General features: G+C 50.6%; 1 protein-coding gene across 1 annotated transcript in view; it reads right to left on the minus strand.

Annotated features, from left to right (window-relative positions):
- Positions 1-12,602, minus strand: part of ZIC4 (Zic family zinc finger 4) — an 18,347-nt gene extending 5,745 nt beyond the window's left edge. Inside the window, 5 exon segments of the mRNA XM_006171421.1 lie at positions 4,577-4,866; positions 4,868-5,189; positions 11,178-11,254; positions 12,515-12,569; positions 12,572-12,602. Coding sequence (XP_006171483.1) covers positions 4,577-4,866; positions 4,868-5,189; positions 11,178-11,254; positions 12,515-12,569; positions 12,572-12,602 — 775 coding nt within the window.
- Positions 12,603-18,765: the final 6,163 nt, after the last annotated feature.

The raw sequence follows: 18,765 nt of genomic DNA on the forward strand, positions 1-18,765 counted from the left end.
CCTCTTTCCCGTTCTGGGGGAAAGAGAAAAAAAAAAAGAGAGAGAGAGAGAGAGAAAAAAAAAACAAACACAAAAGACTTTCGGAAACCCCTTCCCTCCTCGACTCAGGTCGGATACCCCATTTCCCCGCGCAGAGCGCTCCCCCCAGGGCTTTCTTCGGCCCGCCTCTACCCCTCCCCCACTCCTGCTGGAGCCTTGGGGGAGGGTACAGAGGAGGAGCGACAACGACTCCATCTTAGTGGAGTTTCCGTCCTCGAAAATCTTGATCAGCTTGGGTTGTTTTCCTCCACATTTTCTCCACTCGAAGCCAGAAGCACCGCTGCCGGGAGAGTAGAGTTGACTGAGGATTTAAAGTTGCTATTTCAGCCAAACGTCTGCACAACCCGCCCCTGCCCAACGGTCCACCCGGCACACATTCCATCCTGAAATTGTTTCCTAAAGTAGCTTTTGTCCAAACACCGAGGCGATGAAATAATTTAAGGATGCTCAGCCGATGCGCACGGCGCGTGCAAAACGTGGATTTGTGCTTCGGGAAAAAGGTATTCTGAGACATGACTCAAGGCAGAGGCAATTTTTACGGGAACTGGAGCCTCCCCCCCTTCCCTTTTTACCCCCTGAGGGCAAACATTTAGCAGCATTCTTCAAATCCTGCCTAAACCGTACGGGATCCTTCCAGATAGGCGCGCCAGCAACGATATTTTATTACGCTGCTCCAGCGGCCTCTCGGAGACTTTGCCGTGGGCAGGTGGCCCTCCCAGTCCGAACTGACTTTGCGAGGCTGACTGTCCTTTTCAGACTAATCCCCACCCCCTACCCCAACTACCCGGCCTTGAAGGCCTGAGCCGAGGGGGCGGCCGGAGCAGCGGGGGCTGCCTAAGCGAACCGAATCCGAGGTCCCTTCTGCAATCGCGCCCATAAACCGCGCGGCTTCGGGATGATAGCAGCGGCTGCGGTTAGGCCAGGCCCAGTTCCGCCGGCCGGTGGGAGAGCAAGCAGGCAGCCGGGGTAGGCCGGCGAGGGCTCGGGTCGGTGCCTGCGGTGCCCTACGGAGCCCGGGGAAGACGCGAGCGCGCGTCAGGGTGGGACTGTGGGCCAGACAGGGACCCAGTCTCGGAGCTCACTGCTGCCTGGATTTGCTGGCGTGTGGGAGAGGGGAAAAAAGGCAAAATAAACAAAAACCTGGAATCCCAGGTTCCAGCTGGAGCAGCAAACGCTGCGAAAAGGGGAGGGGAAGGTGTCTGGGCGCTTTACGCAAATGGATGCTGCCCGGCGCTCTGGGTTAAGGAACCCGCTACTTAGCGTCTGGGAAAGGAGAAAGCGGTACACAGCTGGAGCACTGTTGCCTTTGTGGCCGCGTCTCCCGCCGCTTCCAGGAAAGATCAGCCATTTGGGGCAGGTTTGAACAAACAAAGCGTCTGTTCCCGAGCCCTTTTGAGGCTCGGGCTGAGCCAGAGGTTTGCGCGCAAGCTGCACCTTTGCGCGGGTGAAGGCTAGTGAGTCCAGGGCTCTGGCACCGCTCGCCGGGCGCGCCCCCTGCAAGAGTGCCGCTGGGACACTGGGCGCTTGGGAAGTGTTGGCGTCTGCCATTTCTCCGGACGCGGTCCCCATTTTGTGAAAATGTCGGGGCAAGATGCAGAATAAATAAATCAGTGTCCCTGTTTGACCCTCCATTTTTCTCCTGCCAGCGTTTGCAAAACCAAAACTTTCCTCCTTTCTTTCCTTTCTAAAAGTCTTAACAACAACAATAAAAAAAAAATGCATTTCAGGGACTACAGAAGAATACACAGTTTACCTGGGGGGGGGGAAGAGGGGGAACAGAATATGAAGTTGATGCCCCACCCCCACCCCAGAAAAAATTCCCGCCACACACTTATCCCCTTCTGTGAGCGCCTCGTTGGACAATTGTATAAAATAAAAATGATGATTTCGCTCCAGACGAGGAGCAGAGAAGAAAAAGCAGTGCACTGAGGTGCTACGGATAGCCGGGAAGTTCGCAGGCCCCTTAGAGGCCAGGTGAGGCCGCGCCCCCAAGCTCTACTAAGCCGCGGGAGGCGCCCTGGTCTCCTCCTTTGACGTCCCCACCCCCTGCGTCCGTCGCCAACCCTGCCTTCCGCCCTTCCCCCTCCTCCCAGGTCCGGGCGTCGTACCCTGGGCGGGTGGGTGAATGTGGAGAGCTGGGCTGAGCCAGGCCCCTGCAGCCCGCGGAGAGCGGCCTGAGCCCCGAGCTTAGCTGTGCAAGGCTCGAAACCTCCTCCCCCGAGACCCGGCAGTCCGAAAAGGCCTCCTCCCCGGCCCTGAGCCAGGCCCGCCTAACAAAGTTGGGAAGCGTCTGGGCGTCCTGGTCAGCGCCATTTTCTCGCACTTGTAGCTGGGTCTGGCTGTCCCGGCGACTCCGCCCCGGCGAGGTCTTCTCTACCTCGGATCCCCAGGCCTGACTCACTATCGGCCGGCGGGGAAGGTGGGGCGATCCCCCAGTCTAGGGGTCCTGGGGGCGGGGGCGCCAGGCCGCGGGGTCCTGGCGGAGTGCGGAGGTTGGCCCCACGCGTCCGCAGCCGCAGCCACAGCGCTATTGTTCCGGGATCGCTGGGACCGCCACAAAGTGAAACCTCTGGGCGCCGCAGCGCCGCTAGTACCCGGCCCGGAATTCAGATCCGGTAGAATCTCAACTCCGGAGAAATCTGCTCCTGTTTGCCGTCTGCGACTCGAGGAAATGAAACGCCATTAATATTTGAAAAGGCAATTATTTTCCTGTTGAATCGAGAACTGTCTTCATGAATAATTTGTAGTGAGGTCTATTGCCATTTGAGAAACATTTTGTTGGTTTTTTCCTCTTTTTCTCCCTCCCTCTCTCTCTCTCTCTCTCTCCACTTTTCATTACTCTGGAGGGGGGTTTGAGGGAAACTCCGGAGCAAGCGAGACTCTGTAGATTTCTTTTCTTTTTTCTTTTCTTTCTTTCTCTTTTATTTAAACCCAAGCGGTTGAAGCAGGATGGTAAGCAGAAAGAACGCAGAGTTCTGTCCTGAAGAGCCGAAAACCTGAGCCAGCCCGGGCACACTGAACTTGTTTCTCTGCTGTAGGTCGATTGAGCTAAGAATTTAACCATTTTCTGCTTCACAGACTTCAAACAGTGGGCCGGCAAAGAGCAGTAAAAGTTTGTTTGTTTAAAAAAAAAAAACAACCCTGTCATTAAAGATGAGTTACTTCTCCAGTTCAGAATTGCGCGTCCGCGTTCCCGCGCCGCTGGCAGCTCCTGGAGTCGTAGGCCTGCAGGCACGAACGGGATCTCACCTATCCTCCCCATCTCCCCCTTCCCCCTCCCAGATAAACTGGGGGAGAGAGGATCAGATGCATGCAAAAGGGAGAAAACCACAGAATAAGCTCAGAGAAGTCACCCACTTTCAGACATGCTTGGGAAATAAAGTGAAAGACTTAAAAATGGACTTGGTCTGGGCCCTGCTTGTGCCAGTGTCCTGGCCCGGGACTTTCCTGGAAAAACATGGGTTTGGGAGTGGAGGAGGGGATTAGCAAGTGTCTTTCTCTGACAGTGCCAGCTTGGGGGAGTTATTTTACTCTAACAATTGTTGATGTTGCAGCAAGAATATAAAAGTGAAAGACGGGGAGACCCCATTGTAGAATTGGGGCACCAAGCTGGAACTTATTTCATCTCTTCCTCTCCCCACCAGTCCCCTTTTCCCCTCCTCCAAAATGGGGGGTGGGTGGAGGGAGAGATTGACTTCTTCACTTCCAGGGAGGGGGAAGCCAGAAAACCCCAGCTAAGGAGAGTACAAACAATGACTGCAAAGCTAATTAATGTAACTTCACAGCCTGTTCTGAAAGTGTGAAAACTTCTCCGTGCAATTGCATTAATTAGAGGTGCTTCCGGCCAGAGGAGTTCAACTTTGCAGGCTCTTCTGTGGGGCTCCTTTTCTTTCTGTTAACTCAAACTAACAGATGTGGTTGACACATGTCCCCATTTCATTTAACAGCTCGGTAAATGACATTTAAGGCAGATGAGTCCCATTAGGGTCTCTGCTAAAGTAAAAGTGAGGGTTCACCCACTGGCCTTAGTGTTCGGCCACCAAGGTTTGAAAACAGGGCCATGGCATGGCCCAGATCTTAAAGAAAGCACCTACTGCCTGAAGACCTCGGTTCAGGTGGTGGTCAGGTCGTCAGGCTGACTGGTGGCAGTGTTCTGTCACACCATTCCAAAGCAACCAGGAAAAGTTAGACAATTGCTCCCATGTCATATTACAACTTTGGGGAACAACGTTCTTTTAGATACCTTTAAAACAAAACTTCATAAGCAGGGAGCACACGTCTGCACACACAGGGGACTCAGGCACTGTTAGTCTTGTCCCCAAGAGCAGAAATCCTACACTATCCTCTCTACACACAGCCTCCAGAAACTTTGGTGATTCTAAAACTAGAAATGCATAATTAATATTTTATGGCCTTGGCTCATGGAAACAACACCAAAATACCTCCCCGCCCCCTCAGTTGGAACTTGAGGAAACATAGACCCGAGGGCCTGTTTCCCCAGAGGGTTCGCACGAGACAGACAGCGCCCAATACTGACCTGTGTGAGTTCGTTTGTGTATTTTGAGATTTTCTGATCTAGCAAAGACTTTCCCACACCCCGGGAAAGGACAGGGGAAGGGCTTCTCGCCCGTGTGCACGCGGATGTGATTTACAAGTTTGTATTTGGCTTTGAAGGGCTTGCCCTGGCGCGGACACTCTTCCCAGAAGCAGATGTGGTTGGCCTGCTCCGGGCCGCCGACGTGCTCCACGGTGACGTGCGTGACCAGCTCGTGCATGGTGCTGAAAGTTTTGGAGCAGAGACGCGGGGGCGCAGGGCTGTCGGCTGCACTTGCAGATGAGCTCTTGTTTGATCGGCTGGCGCATGTATCGGAAGAAGGCGCCGGGACCGTGGGGCGCAGCGAGGTTCACGGTCAGGTTCATGCCCCCATAGCCGTGCAGGGCAGCGGCAGCTGCCAGAGCGTCGCTACGGGCCGCAGGTCCCGGCGCGAAGGGCTCAGGCCGCGCGTACATGTCTCCTGGGAGCCCCAGACTCAGGAGTCCGTTCAAAGGACGACTGGGGGAGGCCTGGGGAGGCTGCTCGTGGAGGCCCGGGAACACCGAGGGGCTGGAGGCGGCGGTGAGCTGGGGGCCATGATGTCCAGAGCTGCTACCTGTTGTTGAGACAAATAGCGCGCGTGAGATCGGGTGGCGCCGGCTGCTTGCTCCCCCAGGCCCCGGGGGGCAGGCCCAGCCCAGCCGCACCGCCACGGCCTCTGCCGTCAGCGCGGGGCCCTGGAGGCAGACGGAGCTAGCAGTGAACCTGGTGGAAAGAGCAAGGTCAAAGGCTTCTGCTGCCGTCGGGCCGGGGTGCTGTGTGGCCGAGTCCCCTGCCGTGCCATAAGCTGAAGAAGGGTGGCGGCGGCGGGGTAGGTAGAAGGGGCTGTGGGAGGCGCAGGGATGAGTCTGAAAATTGCTGCACGGCCCCCCAAGCTCTGCTCTAGAGGGGTCGGACCTAAGCCCGGAGCACACTTTGGCGGCCAACGCCCCGGGGCGCTCGGGGTCTTGCTGCCCCGGAGAATGGAAGTGCGGAAGTGGGGCTGCTGGCGGTGGTGGTGGTGGAAGGGGCTGTGCTTCTGGAGCGCCCCAGCCATGTGGATTAATTTCAGTGTCCTGCTTGTCTGGGAGAGGGCGGCCTGGGGCATCCTGGCCCGGGCTCCTCAGAGGTCCTTGTGCCGGGCCGCTCACGCCACTGTCACCTGACAGTGGGGAGGGGGAGAAAAACAACCACCAAAAACTTCTGCGGAGTTATTTTTTCTCTCGAGTTTGGGGTCCCCCCCCATCTCTCGGTCTTTAATGCCTAACGTGAAATCCCGTTCGCTGCACAGGCAGCAGCAGGGTGCGTGAGGAAGTGAATAGGGACTCGGGGCTGCGGCGGGGGCCACCGAGAGGAACAATCGCCTACGTTGCCCATTGGCCCGCGGCCGGCCCCGACGTCAGCGATGACAGGTCCCGCTGCACGCGGTCTCTTCTTTTACACACACACACACACACACACACACACGCACACACGCACAGCACACGTTTTCCCTTACCCCACCCCCACAGCATCTCACGCTTCTACTGCTCATGCGCTCTGACCCGGGCACAGATTCTTTCTCTCCACCCGAACCTCCCCGCACCCCGCCCCTCCGGAGAGCTGGGGAGCTCCGCTCAGCCTCAGCCTCTACGATCGAGCCGGGCTGGGTTATGCCTACATTCATCACGACTTTGGGGAGCGGACGTTGCGCTGCGCGCACTGTTCTCGGGATCCCCACCCCATTTCGGGCTGAGGCACCGCGTCAAAAGCGCGAGGAAGGATGTCTGCTAGGGCACTTGGGATCAGAGCGGGGAGGCTGAGGTTGCCGGGATGGAGAGCGGAAGGGGCTGCAGATCAGGCTCCCGAAGCAGAGAAACTCCTAGGCTACCGGCCCTTGAGCCTAATTTTATTTTCTCACGTCCTCCGAAATGTCTCGTTCCTCTCCTCTTTCTAGTCTTCTCTCGCTCTTATTTTCCCCAAGCCCCTACCACGCTTCGCTTTGCTACTTGGATCCCGTCTTCTCTCCTCTTCCTCTCCTTCTTCCCCACACTCTTCCCACTTAACATTGCCAGCGGCTCCTTCCCGGTGCCTGAGAAATTCAGACCTGAGAAGCTCAGAAGTGAGCTCAGACCACAGCCAGAATTGGGCAGGAGGAGGTGATGATGGCAGAAGGCGGGCTTAAACCCACCTCAGGCCCTCCTGAGAAGGCTTGCTCTCCTAAGTCACACGGACTGGCAGGCTGGCAAATGGAAGGAGAAGTGCCCGGCACGCAAACAGGACGACCAAAGCCTTATCTCCGTGTCTGTCCCTGCAATGGTTGATTCTGAGCTCTACCCTGCTGCCAGACAGCATCTGGGAAAGAACTGGGGGCTCACTTCCACTTGAGGCTCTGGCCACTTGTTGCCCACAGGCCTAGTCTCTGCCTCCCTTGCTCCTTAGGGCTCTGGAAGGAGAGACTGCTACTTTCTGAGGTCCAGGCTCTAAAAGGGCCTGCAAGCCCATGGCCTTTTCCCAACAAATGCTCTTCATTGCTAAGGTCATCACTGTGATGGGGGGTGGTGCTGGAGGTTATAGGCAAAAAAAAAAAAAAAAAAAAACACCTTTCAGTTCTGGCAGTCAAGTGTGGCATAAATGGGGGCTGGAGGTGGGGAGGGAGTGTCCTTTGTCTTTGCCACCGGGTAGGGTCAGCTGCATCGTCTGGTTACTTAAAGAACTGCTGGCCTCAGCCACTGGCCTTGGTCTGAGTAGCCTAAAATGTCAGCCTAAGTGCTCAGAACTCGAGGGTGGCCTGTAAAAAAATCTCCTCAAAGCAGAGAAAGAGTTGTCGGTTGAAGAGAAGTTTTAAGGATTTCCTAAAAAAAATCTTGCACTGCATTCTCGTAGAGGCAAGAAATTTGGGGAGATTACAGAGAACTCTGACTTGGAATTGATTGGTCTGTTCCACCCAACCCCAGCATCAAAGACTATTATTATTCATTTCCTGGTCAATAAATACGAATTTCTTTTAACTTATTTATAATGTTTGGCATATTCTGTGCAGCTTTCCTCATTAAATTTACTATCCCTTTGGCGAGGGATTAACTTCGACCATCTCTCTCAGCTTTGATAGGCCTGAGTCTTTCCGCACCTCCAGAGGGAAGAGCTCAGACAACGCTCTCAATACATGCTGAGTTAGCAAAAACAAAAATAAAAACAAAAAGTCAGAGAACTTTGACTGTCAGACTCCTCTTGCTCTCCAAATCAGGGGTTCCACACATGGGTTTTGAGGCTGACTTGGAAAATTTATCTTCTGTCATCTTCCCAACACTCTTACTTTGCTGGACTTTTCCCTCTACCCAGAGGCATCTCCTCTCTGATTCCTGGCCTTGTTTTCACTTCTGTCAGGCATTGGTCAGGCCTGGTCACTAATGAGGTACCCCTGCCCTCAGAGAATGATTCAAGTCTTCCTGCTGTGTAGGTGTCTGCTGGGCAGTGTAGGAGTGTCTGAGCTGAACCCAAGAAAGGACCAAAATCAAACAGAAACAAACCCCAACGACAAAAGCAAAAGGAAACAAACCAGTCAACAAACTGGAGTTTGCTCCATCCTGGGAACCCCTTACTCAGTTCTCTCTCCTATCCATACTTCAACACTAAGAAGTTCAGGCCACTTCCATGGCATTTTTGCCTAAGTGCAGGGGACGCTTTTGGAATATTCCAGCAACAAAGGTGATCTAAAACCAGCTGTTTAGGATGTTTGTCAAAATCACCACCTACCTTAGTTTCAATGAAAACTGCTTTGCACAACAGAAATTACTTTTACTATACACTGTAACCCCACTGTCATCAAAAGTTTAGAATAACAGTACAAATAGGAATTTTTAGGCTATTTTTGGCTGTGGACCCCTTGGAAGAAGGGGGCTCAGGAACTAATATTCTTTTGTTTGCTGTTCATGTTTATAATAAAAGAAAACGCTAAGTTTCCATTAGAAGGTTGTAACAATAAAGATGCATTTTTCCCCACTGAAGTCCATGGACCCTCGCACTGATTCTGTGGATTCTAAGAGATATGAAGCAGAGACATTATATCTATGGACTATTAATATATTACACTCAATCTCTGATTAACTTTGCTCTTGAAAAGGTTTGAGTGTGTGTATAACTTTTTGTGCTAGCCCAAAAGGCTGACAAATCTGATTCAGCCAAAATGACCTGCTAGCCTGGCCTGACCAAGCTCCCAGATGCAACTTTTTCTCCACGTGCTGAAAACATCTGGTGCTTATCTTAGGTAGCTGCTTCTGGAGGAGTCAGGATTAAGCAGACCTGCAGGTCACTAAGGTTACCTGATTCTTGCAAGTTCCTTGGAGCCACATGGTCCACACCTTGATTAGCTAAACACAGCAGTGTGACCAGACATATTATAAAAGGACATTCCTCAGAGAGAGCAATAGAGAGAGAGGAAAAAGTAACTTCTGTACAAACAAAAAACTTAGAGCAATTATATAGGGGTCTTCAAAGCGTAGCTCTGAAATAAAGCCCAAAGTAGTATCCAGCTAACCTGGATGGCAGGAGGTAAGCTCTCAGTGTCTGGAAGGCATATTTCATTCTGTGTGTGTGTGTGTGTGTGTGTGTATGTGTGTGTGTGTGAGGTATATTTGAATCTTCAGAGGGATCTCTTCCAGTCTTCTAGAGCTCCAGAAGTAAGCATCCCAGCTTTTAGAGATTAGCAGTTGGGCAAGCTGAAAAGTGGCATCCTCTCAGTGGTCCTCAGAATTTTCCTTTCAGAACCTCATCTCCACTACATTGCCCCCAACACCAAAGACTTGTTGGGCACATTCTAACCATGCCCTCAGTTATAGCATTGTTAAATCCACTTTCCTGCTTGATATGCAGAGAAAAGAAATATCCCATAGCCAGAGGTCTTTAATCCAAAAGAAGCACTGGCAGTTCTCATAGGGGCCTATTTAAAGCAGATTCTACCACTACACATTCTCAGTCACCCTTGTGTTCAGAACCTCTGCACACCGATGCCCTGAATCACGTCCTAAACACTGTTACTCTTCCCAGATGGACCAATGCAATGGCATAAATATGTGATTTTCTAGACCTATTTTCTAAATATGAGACATTTGGTGACCATATCATTTGCCAGAGTTTTTCATATCACTGCCTCTAATGTTTGACTTCTCTCCCTTGGAAAAGAAAATATAGAGAAGATTTCAGATCAATAACTTAGTTATTTCTCCATTTTGATCTTTAAAGCATTGCTGAATGATATCTGTTGCAAGTTATGCCCAGAGAAGGACCCCAGGAGCTAAGAGCCACTGCACAGAGTCTGGCTAAGCAAAAGCCTTGATAATAAGACTGAATGTTCTGCATCTGGATCTGCAGTCACTTGTTCAATTCTTTCTTCCCTGTTTTGGCCAGATGACCACCCTGGTCAGAAAACAAGGGGCAAATCTCTTTAGAGGCTATTCACAGACAGACTTCAGGATTCCTGCAGTGGGAGGTTGTCTCTAGTCTTATGAAAAGAAATAACTTAAGCCCCAGGAGTCTGCCCATATGTCCAAATCCAAATTGTGGAAAGGAGATGAGATCTATCAGGATCTTGGAAATGAAAGAAGATATTCTTTCCCTCTGCTATGGAAACTTAGCCTTTAATCATCAGTAATGAAACTGAGTATGGAAGAAAATATACTTGGGTAGAATTTAATTTCCAAGCAAGGTTTCTACACAAAATGTCATTTGACAAAAGATTAGAAAACATTGCTAAAGGATCTTCCAAAAAACATTAAGGAATCAAGACAACTGAATTTACATAATAACTACATATCTCTTGAGACTGCTGCCACCATATAATCCCAAAAGAATGCAAAAGAGCCATTTTCTGAGCTGCCCATTTAACTTTTGTTAAGAAAGGTGCTTTGCTTACCAGAGGGAGCATCCTTGGAGGCAACCCTCAGCTAGTGGTATAGCTGAAGTGAGGGTAACTAGAAGCCTGGAATGGAAAACACCCAACCCTAAATTGTATGCTTATTCTAAATGGAATATTAAATTAAATTCTTCACAATGAAGGTATTCCTAACAGAGAGGCTGTCAGTCACTCCCGGTTCAGACACCACATTGTGGGACCGTCATCGCTGCCACATTGCAGAAGCCTGGTGTCCGTGGTAAAGATGATGCATATCATGTAAACCCCATCACCAAGATCAAAGTCTGCTTCTTTCATGGAAGCCAATACATGTCAAACCTCATTCCAATCAAATCGTCCGGAAATGAATTCAAGATGAATATGTCATAGAATAATGTGACAGTGGAATTGCAGAAGGTCAGGGGTGGTTGTTTCAATGAGAGAGTCGTCAAATATTAATTCTAGAACGTCCAGATGAGTAGGCATTGAGGGGGATTAGCCGGCTGCTGGTGGGATGTTGTGTAGTTGATTTGTGTGCAACTGTATCGAACACCAAGATGTTGTCCTAAGTCTCATTTGGACTTAAGAAATAACTCCAAACTCACAACTCAACAGGACCAGAAGACAACATAAAACTCTGACTTAAATAAACAAAAAAACTTCTGCAAGCCCACATTCAAAAGATTTTTAACTTACTTGACTCTTTCAGAGTATTTCGGTAAAGCCGTAATCGTTTCCTCATCACCAAGGAAGTCTTGTATCTCATTTTCTGACTTTAAGACTGAGAAGAAAAGAGGGACAATCAGTAATTAATTTTATACATATTTGTGTATTAAGATTCTATGAGCTGAATGTATGAATGAAAGAAGGTGTTGGTTTGAAGAGTTTTTGGGTCATTCTTTGAGCCTTTTTAAATTGGAAGCAATAGAAAAGTGTTTGGAAAAGAAAAAAAAAGAATGGAAGGAAGAAAGAAAAAGAAAAAGACTTCACTGGGAACCACCCATATTCACTGCAAAACAATATATGTGGTGATAAAAAATGTTGAAAAATTCCTAATTTCCCACCTAGACTTTTCTCTGAAACTCATTTGTTGTTCTGCCTTGCAGGAAGAAGAGAGCACTCTTTTAATTAATGTTCAAAAATCTTTAACATTTAGAATTTAAATTTATTGTTAGAGAAGCCCCACTATCTTTTGAAGTGTATTCATTGAATTTAGTGAGGTGTGTTGGGGGGAGTCCACTGTTCTCTGGAACGTTAACAGGTTATAATTTGAGTCATAAGTGTTAGAATTGAGAGAAGAGGAATTTCTCTGCAAATTTTCAAATCCTGTTCTCCCTGTGGTGGTGCAGAATCCCTTAGCCTCACACGACACACACACCCAGACTCATTGAGGAGCCATCACCGGTTGACATTTCAAAGTCAATATAAAATTCACCAGATTAAAAAAGTATCATTTTAATCATTTGGTCAAGGTTGTCCCATTTCCAAGTAGAGAAGGTTAGACACTGCCTTGAGATATTTGCATTACTTATTAGGTTCACTTTGTGCCTAAGGCTGCCAAGCCTTTGGCCATCCTAAATCCTTAAAGCTGTCCTGGAGGCCTCTGCCTGCCCGTCTGTCAGATGAGGCTGAAGGCAGTGCAAGAACCTAACTGAGGGGACCTACCCAGCCTCAACCCTCAATTTGGCCTAGAAAGACAAACAGTCATTGAAAAGGTCTCAGGCTGGACAAACACAGCAAGCCCTCTGTCAATGAGGACGTCTGCCTGTCTTGACACTCTGGCCCACAGAACAAGCGGTTGTTTAACTTGTTGAACCACAGGCCAAATCCAAGTGGAGCTCTGTTATCTCAAAGGGTATCCAGTTTTCTATGTTCAAAGATCTCTTTGTTATCCTTAACCCCCACCCCGGACTGCAACTAGTTTGGTGTTTCTCACCCTTTCCCTTCCCTTCTTTCCTAGGTCCAAGCCTGAGATGGAGAGAGTAAACTCACCTTTTCCTAGAGAGTTTTATTTATTTAAGATTCTTTTAAACTGAGAGATAGCCTTCCTCAAAGGTAATAAGCTCCTTCCAGCAAAAATCAGGAAAAGCCCAACTCTGCATTCTTACAGAAGGGCAGCATGCTGGGCATCCTCACTCTGAAATTCCCTTGTAGCAGGATATCTGGCACAAAAAAGTCCTGGTTCGTTGACAATAATAGAATTCTTTTTTTCTTTTTTTTCCCTTTGCTTCTGGGAGAAATGGGGGTCAGGTTCCCTAGAAACATCTGTCTACCCACAATGTTGCCCCAGACCAAAGTCTAAGAAGTCTAGGTCACTTCTGCACTGACACTCCCCCCTCCCCCCCAAATCAAACCTTTGTGCATCACAAACCCATAGGCTTGCAAAATAAATGTTGCCAACGGCAGACCAGAGGCAGACTTTGAGAACCTTACAAGGCTCTGTAGCAACTCCATCACCTGGCCTGTGCTGGGAACCGGGTATACATCTCCTCTGGTACCACCTAGCAAGCCAATCATCCTGCCAAAGGAGGGGTGAGAGAACTGAGGGCTCCAGGACCTGAGGTTCCCCACCAACCCTGGCATGTAGGAGCCTCAGAAAGCTCGGTTTGATTTTTCCCCAAATCCTTGTTCCTGAGAACCTAATCCCCACGGGTCAGGAGCACAGCCTAGTGATTTACAGGAATCTGCATTCCTACCCTCACCTTGAGAAGAAGAGGGAAGGGTGCCAGAGCGCCTCAGTGATTGATAGTATGGGAGGAGAGCCAAGACTGTGGGGGCGGTGGGTACGTGCAAAAGGCACCATTTCTATTTGGGGGGCCGTGGAGGCTAAACGTGGTGGGGTCGAACTAAGCGGGGCAGGCATGCCTAAGGTCAGAGGTCAGTCGCAGCCAGCGACTTCAGTTTCCATGCTGCTCCGCACTGATTAATCGGCAGGCAGGCACGGGCGGCAAAGGGGTGCCCGCCTCTTGGCTCCAAATCGGCTCCAGCGGTCTCAGAGTAAAGGCCCTCGAGGTTGGCTGGGAACTCCCAAGCCAGGAACGAAACCAGCTACTGGCCTCTGCTCCAGCCTGCCACCGCCATTTGCACCCGCTACCTCCCTGCCACCCCACGCACCTCCCCGACCCCTCCACCCAGGCCGTCAAGTGCCGGGAAGTTGAGCTGCAGAGGCTGGGTTGTGCGAGGGCCGGCTAGGAAAGAGGAGCTTGGGTTCTTTCAGCTTGGTGCTGAAGGCTAGGCAACCTCTGGGTGCCCAGAGATGAGACACTGCATCAGTGGGTCATCTACAGGACCAGCTGGGACATTCAACCTCCCCTTGAACCCACTCTCAACCTGCAGGAGACTTGGAGGGAGAGAAAGCGGTGCGACCACTTGGGTCGCTGCGAGGCCAATGCTGTCACAAATGAAGAGAAATATGACCATGGTATCCAAAGGGAGTTCCCGGCAAACGGTGCGGCCCGGGGCAGCCCTCCAGCGCTTCCCGCTTCATTCCTAGGACTTCGCTGGCTCCCAACTGTCCCTACGGGCCATTCGTCAACCCCAAACTTTCAGATCCAGACTTCAGACAATTCCTAGCTTCTTTTACAGCCTAACCCCGTTTCCTCTTCACTTGCCCCTAATCTCCAGTGCTTCAACTATGGAGTGGTTAAAGTCCTAGGGACTGTGGCCTGCTCCCGAGTGCCGAGTGCCCGGCGCAGCCCTTGTTAGCAGCCAGGAGAAAGACCCACTGCCAGCCGGGGCGCAGAAAGCGGATCCCAGCTCAGCGTCGTGAGGCAGGACCAAGATGAGAGAGGGCAAGGCACCGGGCCGAGGGTGACCCAGCCGGCTTCCACCGTCGGGTTGGGGCGGAGAAACTCCATCATTTTGCTGCCAGTCCGCTAACTTGGCTCTTTGACCTTGGGGAGAGGATGATGAAACCCTCCGTGCAATCCCAGTGTGCTGCAAGGCGGAGAATCTGCCTGTAGGGGCCCCCTCCCGGCCTCTGCCCAGCTCACTCGCTCGAGGGAAACTCTGGGCCACCACTCCCCTTCTCGTGCCCACCGTAGAGCACTATGGCAATTCACAAGGAAGGAAGGGGAAGCGGACAGGCTACTCGCTACTCTTGTTCCCTGTGCCAGGAGACCCCCATTTGGCCCCCTCTCCCCCCCTCTGGGAAGAAGGGATGGACTCACCCTCAGTGCTGCCCCTCTGCGGAAGGGCCCCCTCCTCCCCTTAGTGTCAGTAGGGTGGGGCCTTGGATCTACAGTGGGGGGGGCAATGAAGGAGGAGACGGGGACAAAGTCTGGCTGGGCCTCTTCCCCCTGTGGGATTTGGGTGCAAACAGCCCCCATGAAGGAGCTTGCTGAGTTGCCGCTTGGGGTTCAGGTCTCTTCCGTTTGCCCTCTGGACTAATGCACTTACCCCACACCTGTTGCCAGGATCGCCTCATTTCTGCACATCACTTCGGGGTGTCTGAGGGGGGACCACAAACCCCTCCAAGCATCTCTTTTGTGGTTCCAGCGAGGCGGTCATCCTTCATTTCTCCTTTTCCAGCTTTCGGGAAGCAGTTAGGGAATGTATGATGAAGCAGAAATGAGCCGTCAGGATGATATTTTAATGGCTTATATGTCACGTTGGTGCATGTGGCTTTGAACTGGAGCCGCTTGCGTTTCCTGCAGAGAGCGCCGCAAATCCCACTTGATAACTTCTACAACCCACAACTTTTTTTTTTTTTCTCACATTCACTCTTACCCTGTATATTTGGACGCGTTTCCTAAAAATACCCTCTTGTCAACGTCCCCGTTGGATTTTCCACGGACTGGAGAAGGGAAGCCTGACTTTTCTTTTTTGAAGAATTATTTTCCCTCACCCCCTCCCAACAACTACCCTTCCCCCTCAGGTCCCCTCCCTTGGTTTTTTTTTTTTTTTTTTTTTTTTTTTTAAGGCGTTACATTCTATACTGCTAAATATTTGAGCTTGGCTTCCAGTGGTGGAGGAAGAGGAACTGATCTTAGATCTTATTCTGGGCCTTCTGAGGAATAGCAAAAGTGTAGGAAAGATCTCAAGGGCTTTAAGCACACAGGAGACTAACGAGCTGAGAGGGCAGTAAGCTTCCTGAAACCACTCCACGGCCATGATTTATTGCTGAGAGACAGAAGCCAGAGGGACCCCCACACTACTCTATGGGGAGACTTCCAGAGCCCATTTCTGGTCACAGACCTCAGCCTTGCACTCACCGCGTGGCATGTGAACAGTTGTGTTAGAATTGACACTAAGGTCGTTTTTATGGTTTGTTTTTTGTTTTGTCATAGGTGCCTGTGCTCGCTCTCCAGTGAGAGCAGTACAGCCTCTAGAGAAAACTTCCTGCACTAAGGTTTTTGCAACTCCAGAGGAAGCGGGATCCAACTTCCCCTTGTAGGTAATAGAAAAGACTGAGAGGCTCCTGACTATCGCTCTTCGTTGAGTGAAGTGTATAATAGTTTTTAAAAATACATCCTCACGCCCTAGACTTTCCCCTAAACTCCTCATCTGTTCCATTCAAAGTTGTGGGGAATGCTAGGCTGCTGGTCTCAGACTTGTTGCTGGGGACAGAACACTTGTGTTTGTCTCCTTTTTTTCCCCCTCCAATTTCTATTTCCTAGCTCAACAAGCACAAATGCTCGTCCAAGTCCTTCAGACACCAGGAAGCCATCCCGGACACCCAAGCCTGACTGTTAGGCTAGTAGAGCCAAGGAAAGGGCAGCTCAGCTCGCCAGCCCCAGAGGAGAATCTAGCCGGTGAGAAGACCAGAACACCGGCCAGCCAGGAACATCGCTGACCCTGCCTTCCTCCAGCCTGTCCAGCCCGCTTGTCTACAGGGGAAAAAAAAAAAAATTCATTTTCATTTTCCTCTCCCCGGGGCACTGCTGAGTTTCCTACAGGGCCGCCTAGGAAAGGATGAGTTGAGGTTTCTTTGTCTGGAAAAAAGAGTTTAGGGCTCTGATTCAGCAGCAAAGACGCCAAATGAAGTTAGAAACAAAGGGCAAATTGAAGGATTCCGACTCTTGGCTTTTTGTGTTTTCCTTACTAGAAAATAATTAGACCTAATGAATATGCAGACGTTTGGGCTAAACCCTCGGCCCAGGCTGCAGGGTTTTAAACAGAGCAGCGGAGAAACGCAACCTTCATCCCAACCCCCTGCATCCGCGTGCATTTTTTGAAATGCATAAATGTTGCTTGGCTTAATTGATTGAGTCACAGGGATTTTTTTCCCCTGCTTTTAAGTGCCATACTCCTCTACCTTTCAACAATCATTTTAATATATAGTCAATGGGTCTTTGTGGACGGGACAAAAAGCAACTACGCGCAGTTGTTGAATAGACTTTGCGCTGGGCAAAGACAGGTTAATCGAGGGCCGCATCGCGAAAACAAGCGAGTGTTGTATGTTTGCACTGAATCCAAATGTCTGCATTTTCCTAACTAAATCAAAGGGAGTGTTATTTCTTTTTCTGCTCACTCATCTGAAGGTAAGTAAATTTTCTCTGGCGATCAAAAGCCTGGTCGGCAACAAAGACCGCGCCCGCTTTTTCCACCGTCCTGGTGTGGCGAGTTGCGGAATTTCAATAACTGTGACAAGGGTGACTGATTTGTGAACTAGAAAAGGTTTGAATGTCACAAAATTTACATTGGTCCTATCTATCAGGGATTTAAATACCAAAAAAGTATTCGAGGATCTCTAGGGAGCTTTGGGCTGTGCAGAGGAACAATGGCGCATTGGGAAATTTACAGTTTTACCTGAATGAAAGGGGCCGGGGTTGGGAACAGGAGTGCAGAGAGAAGGGGTTAGCAGGGGGCAGCCGAGGGAGACTAGGGAAAGGAAGAAAGGAGAAAAATAACAGGAGAGAAAAGAAAAGAAAACCGGTAACAACGTTTCCAAATGCCATTAAAACCCCAACCAACCAACCTCAGTAACCCGTAAAGTTAAGAGCTCTCATCCACCTGTGTCGGGTGTAAGGGTGTGTGTGTGTGTGTGTGTGTGTGGAACGGCAGGAAACATGATCGACTCGATGAAAGTGAGAAAAATCGAGGCTACCGGTTACACTGAGAAATCACATTTCTTGTAAAGAGAGAGTGGAGTGCCTATGGACTCCCGGGATCTTAAATTATAAACTGGAGGGGGACTAGGCTAGAGGAAAGCAAACTTCAAAAGGAGCAAATAACAAAAGCCTCCTTTGCTGCCCTCCGAGGGGGAAAAGAAAGAAAAGAAAGTTGCTGAATCGAGACATTCTGGAAGTGCCTTTGCAGTGTTTACCAGCTTCATCCCGCCTCCTGCACTCGGAGACGCCCGAAGTGTCTACTCGTTGTGCGAAGAGCAGGTTTGAACGCGAGAGAAAGAAAGGAAGGAGAGGAAAAGGAAATGGGAGAGGAAGAGGGAGAGGGAGAAAGGCAAACTATGAATGTATACGGCAGAAAAAGAATCATGGCAAAAAAAAAAAAAATTCCGTGAGAAGAGGGAAAAAATTTGGCTAAAAAAAAGTTGCTACTCCTGGCAGCCCTGTTTGTCAAAAGGGGATGTCAAGCGCTTTACAATACCTGGGATTGATGAGGCGGGCGGGCCAATGAGCGGCGCGCGGCGCCTCGGAGCGCCCTCCGTTGGCGCGGCGGCTGCGGGCGGGGGGAGTGCGGGCGCACCAATGGGCGCCGGCGTCGTCGGCACGTGACACCTCCCCCTGCTCCCATTCATCAAGGGGGGGACGGTGTCGTCCTTTCAATTCATTTATCTGCAGGAATGATTGCTGCTATCAGTCTCGCGCTCACCGCCCGGCTGAGGAGGTGAAAGTTTCTCCCCAGGAAGATAAACCGCAAAAGACAATATTGTGCATGATTTGCGCCTTTTCTTTGGCTTTTTCTTTCTTCCTTCTCCCCCCCACCCCCCTTTTTTTTTGTTGCAAAAAGCAGAGAGGGAAAAAAGGAGAGTGAAGGAGCGAGGAGGCAAGCCTGAGAGAAAGGAGAGAGAGAGAGAGAGAGAGAGAGAAAAGAAAGGACGAGAGGGGTTAGGGAGAAGTGAGGAGGGGCGCGCGGCGGAGAGAGGGCGAGCAGTCGCGGCTCTGGCGCTCACATTCCTCTATGCTACAAATCCGGGAGGAAGTTTTTTTGGGGGGCTGAGATGCTCCATGCCTTTCCCCGGGCAGCCTTGACGCTGGGCCCTTTCGGCAGAGACTGAACGACGAGAAAGTGCAAGCCCGGCCGGCTGGGCTTGCTCGGCGGGCGCTGGAGCCCGCCTCACTCGCGGCCCGCAGCCGTCCGGCATCCCCGTGCTTGGCCGGGC

Source organism: Tupaia chinensis, unplaced genomic scaffold (genome assembly GCF_000334495.1).
Source record: "Tupaia chinensis unplaced genomic scaffold, TupChi_1.0 Scaffold149537_1, whole genome shotgun sequence".
Classification (NCBI taxonomy): domain Eukaryota; kingdom Metazoa; phylum Chordata; class Mammalia; order Scandentia; family Tupaiidae; genus Tupaia; species Tupaia belangeri.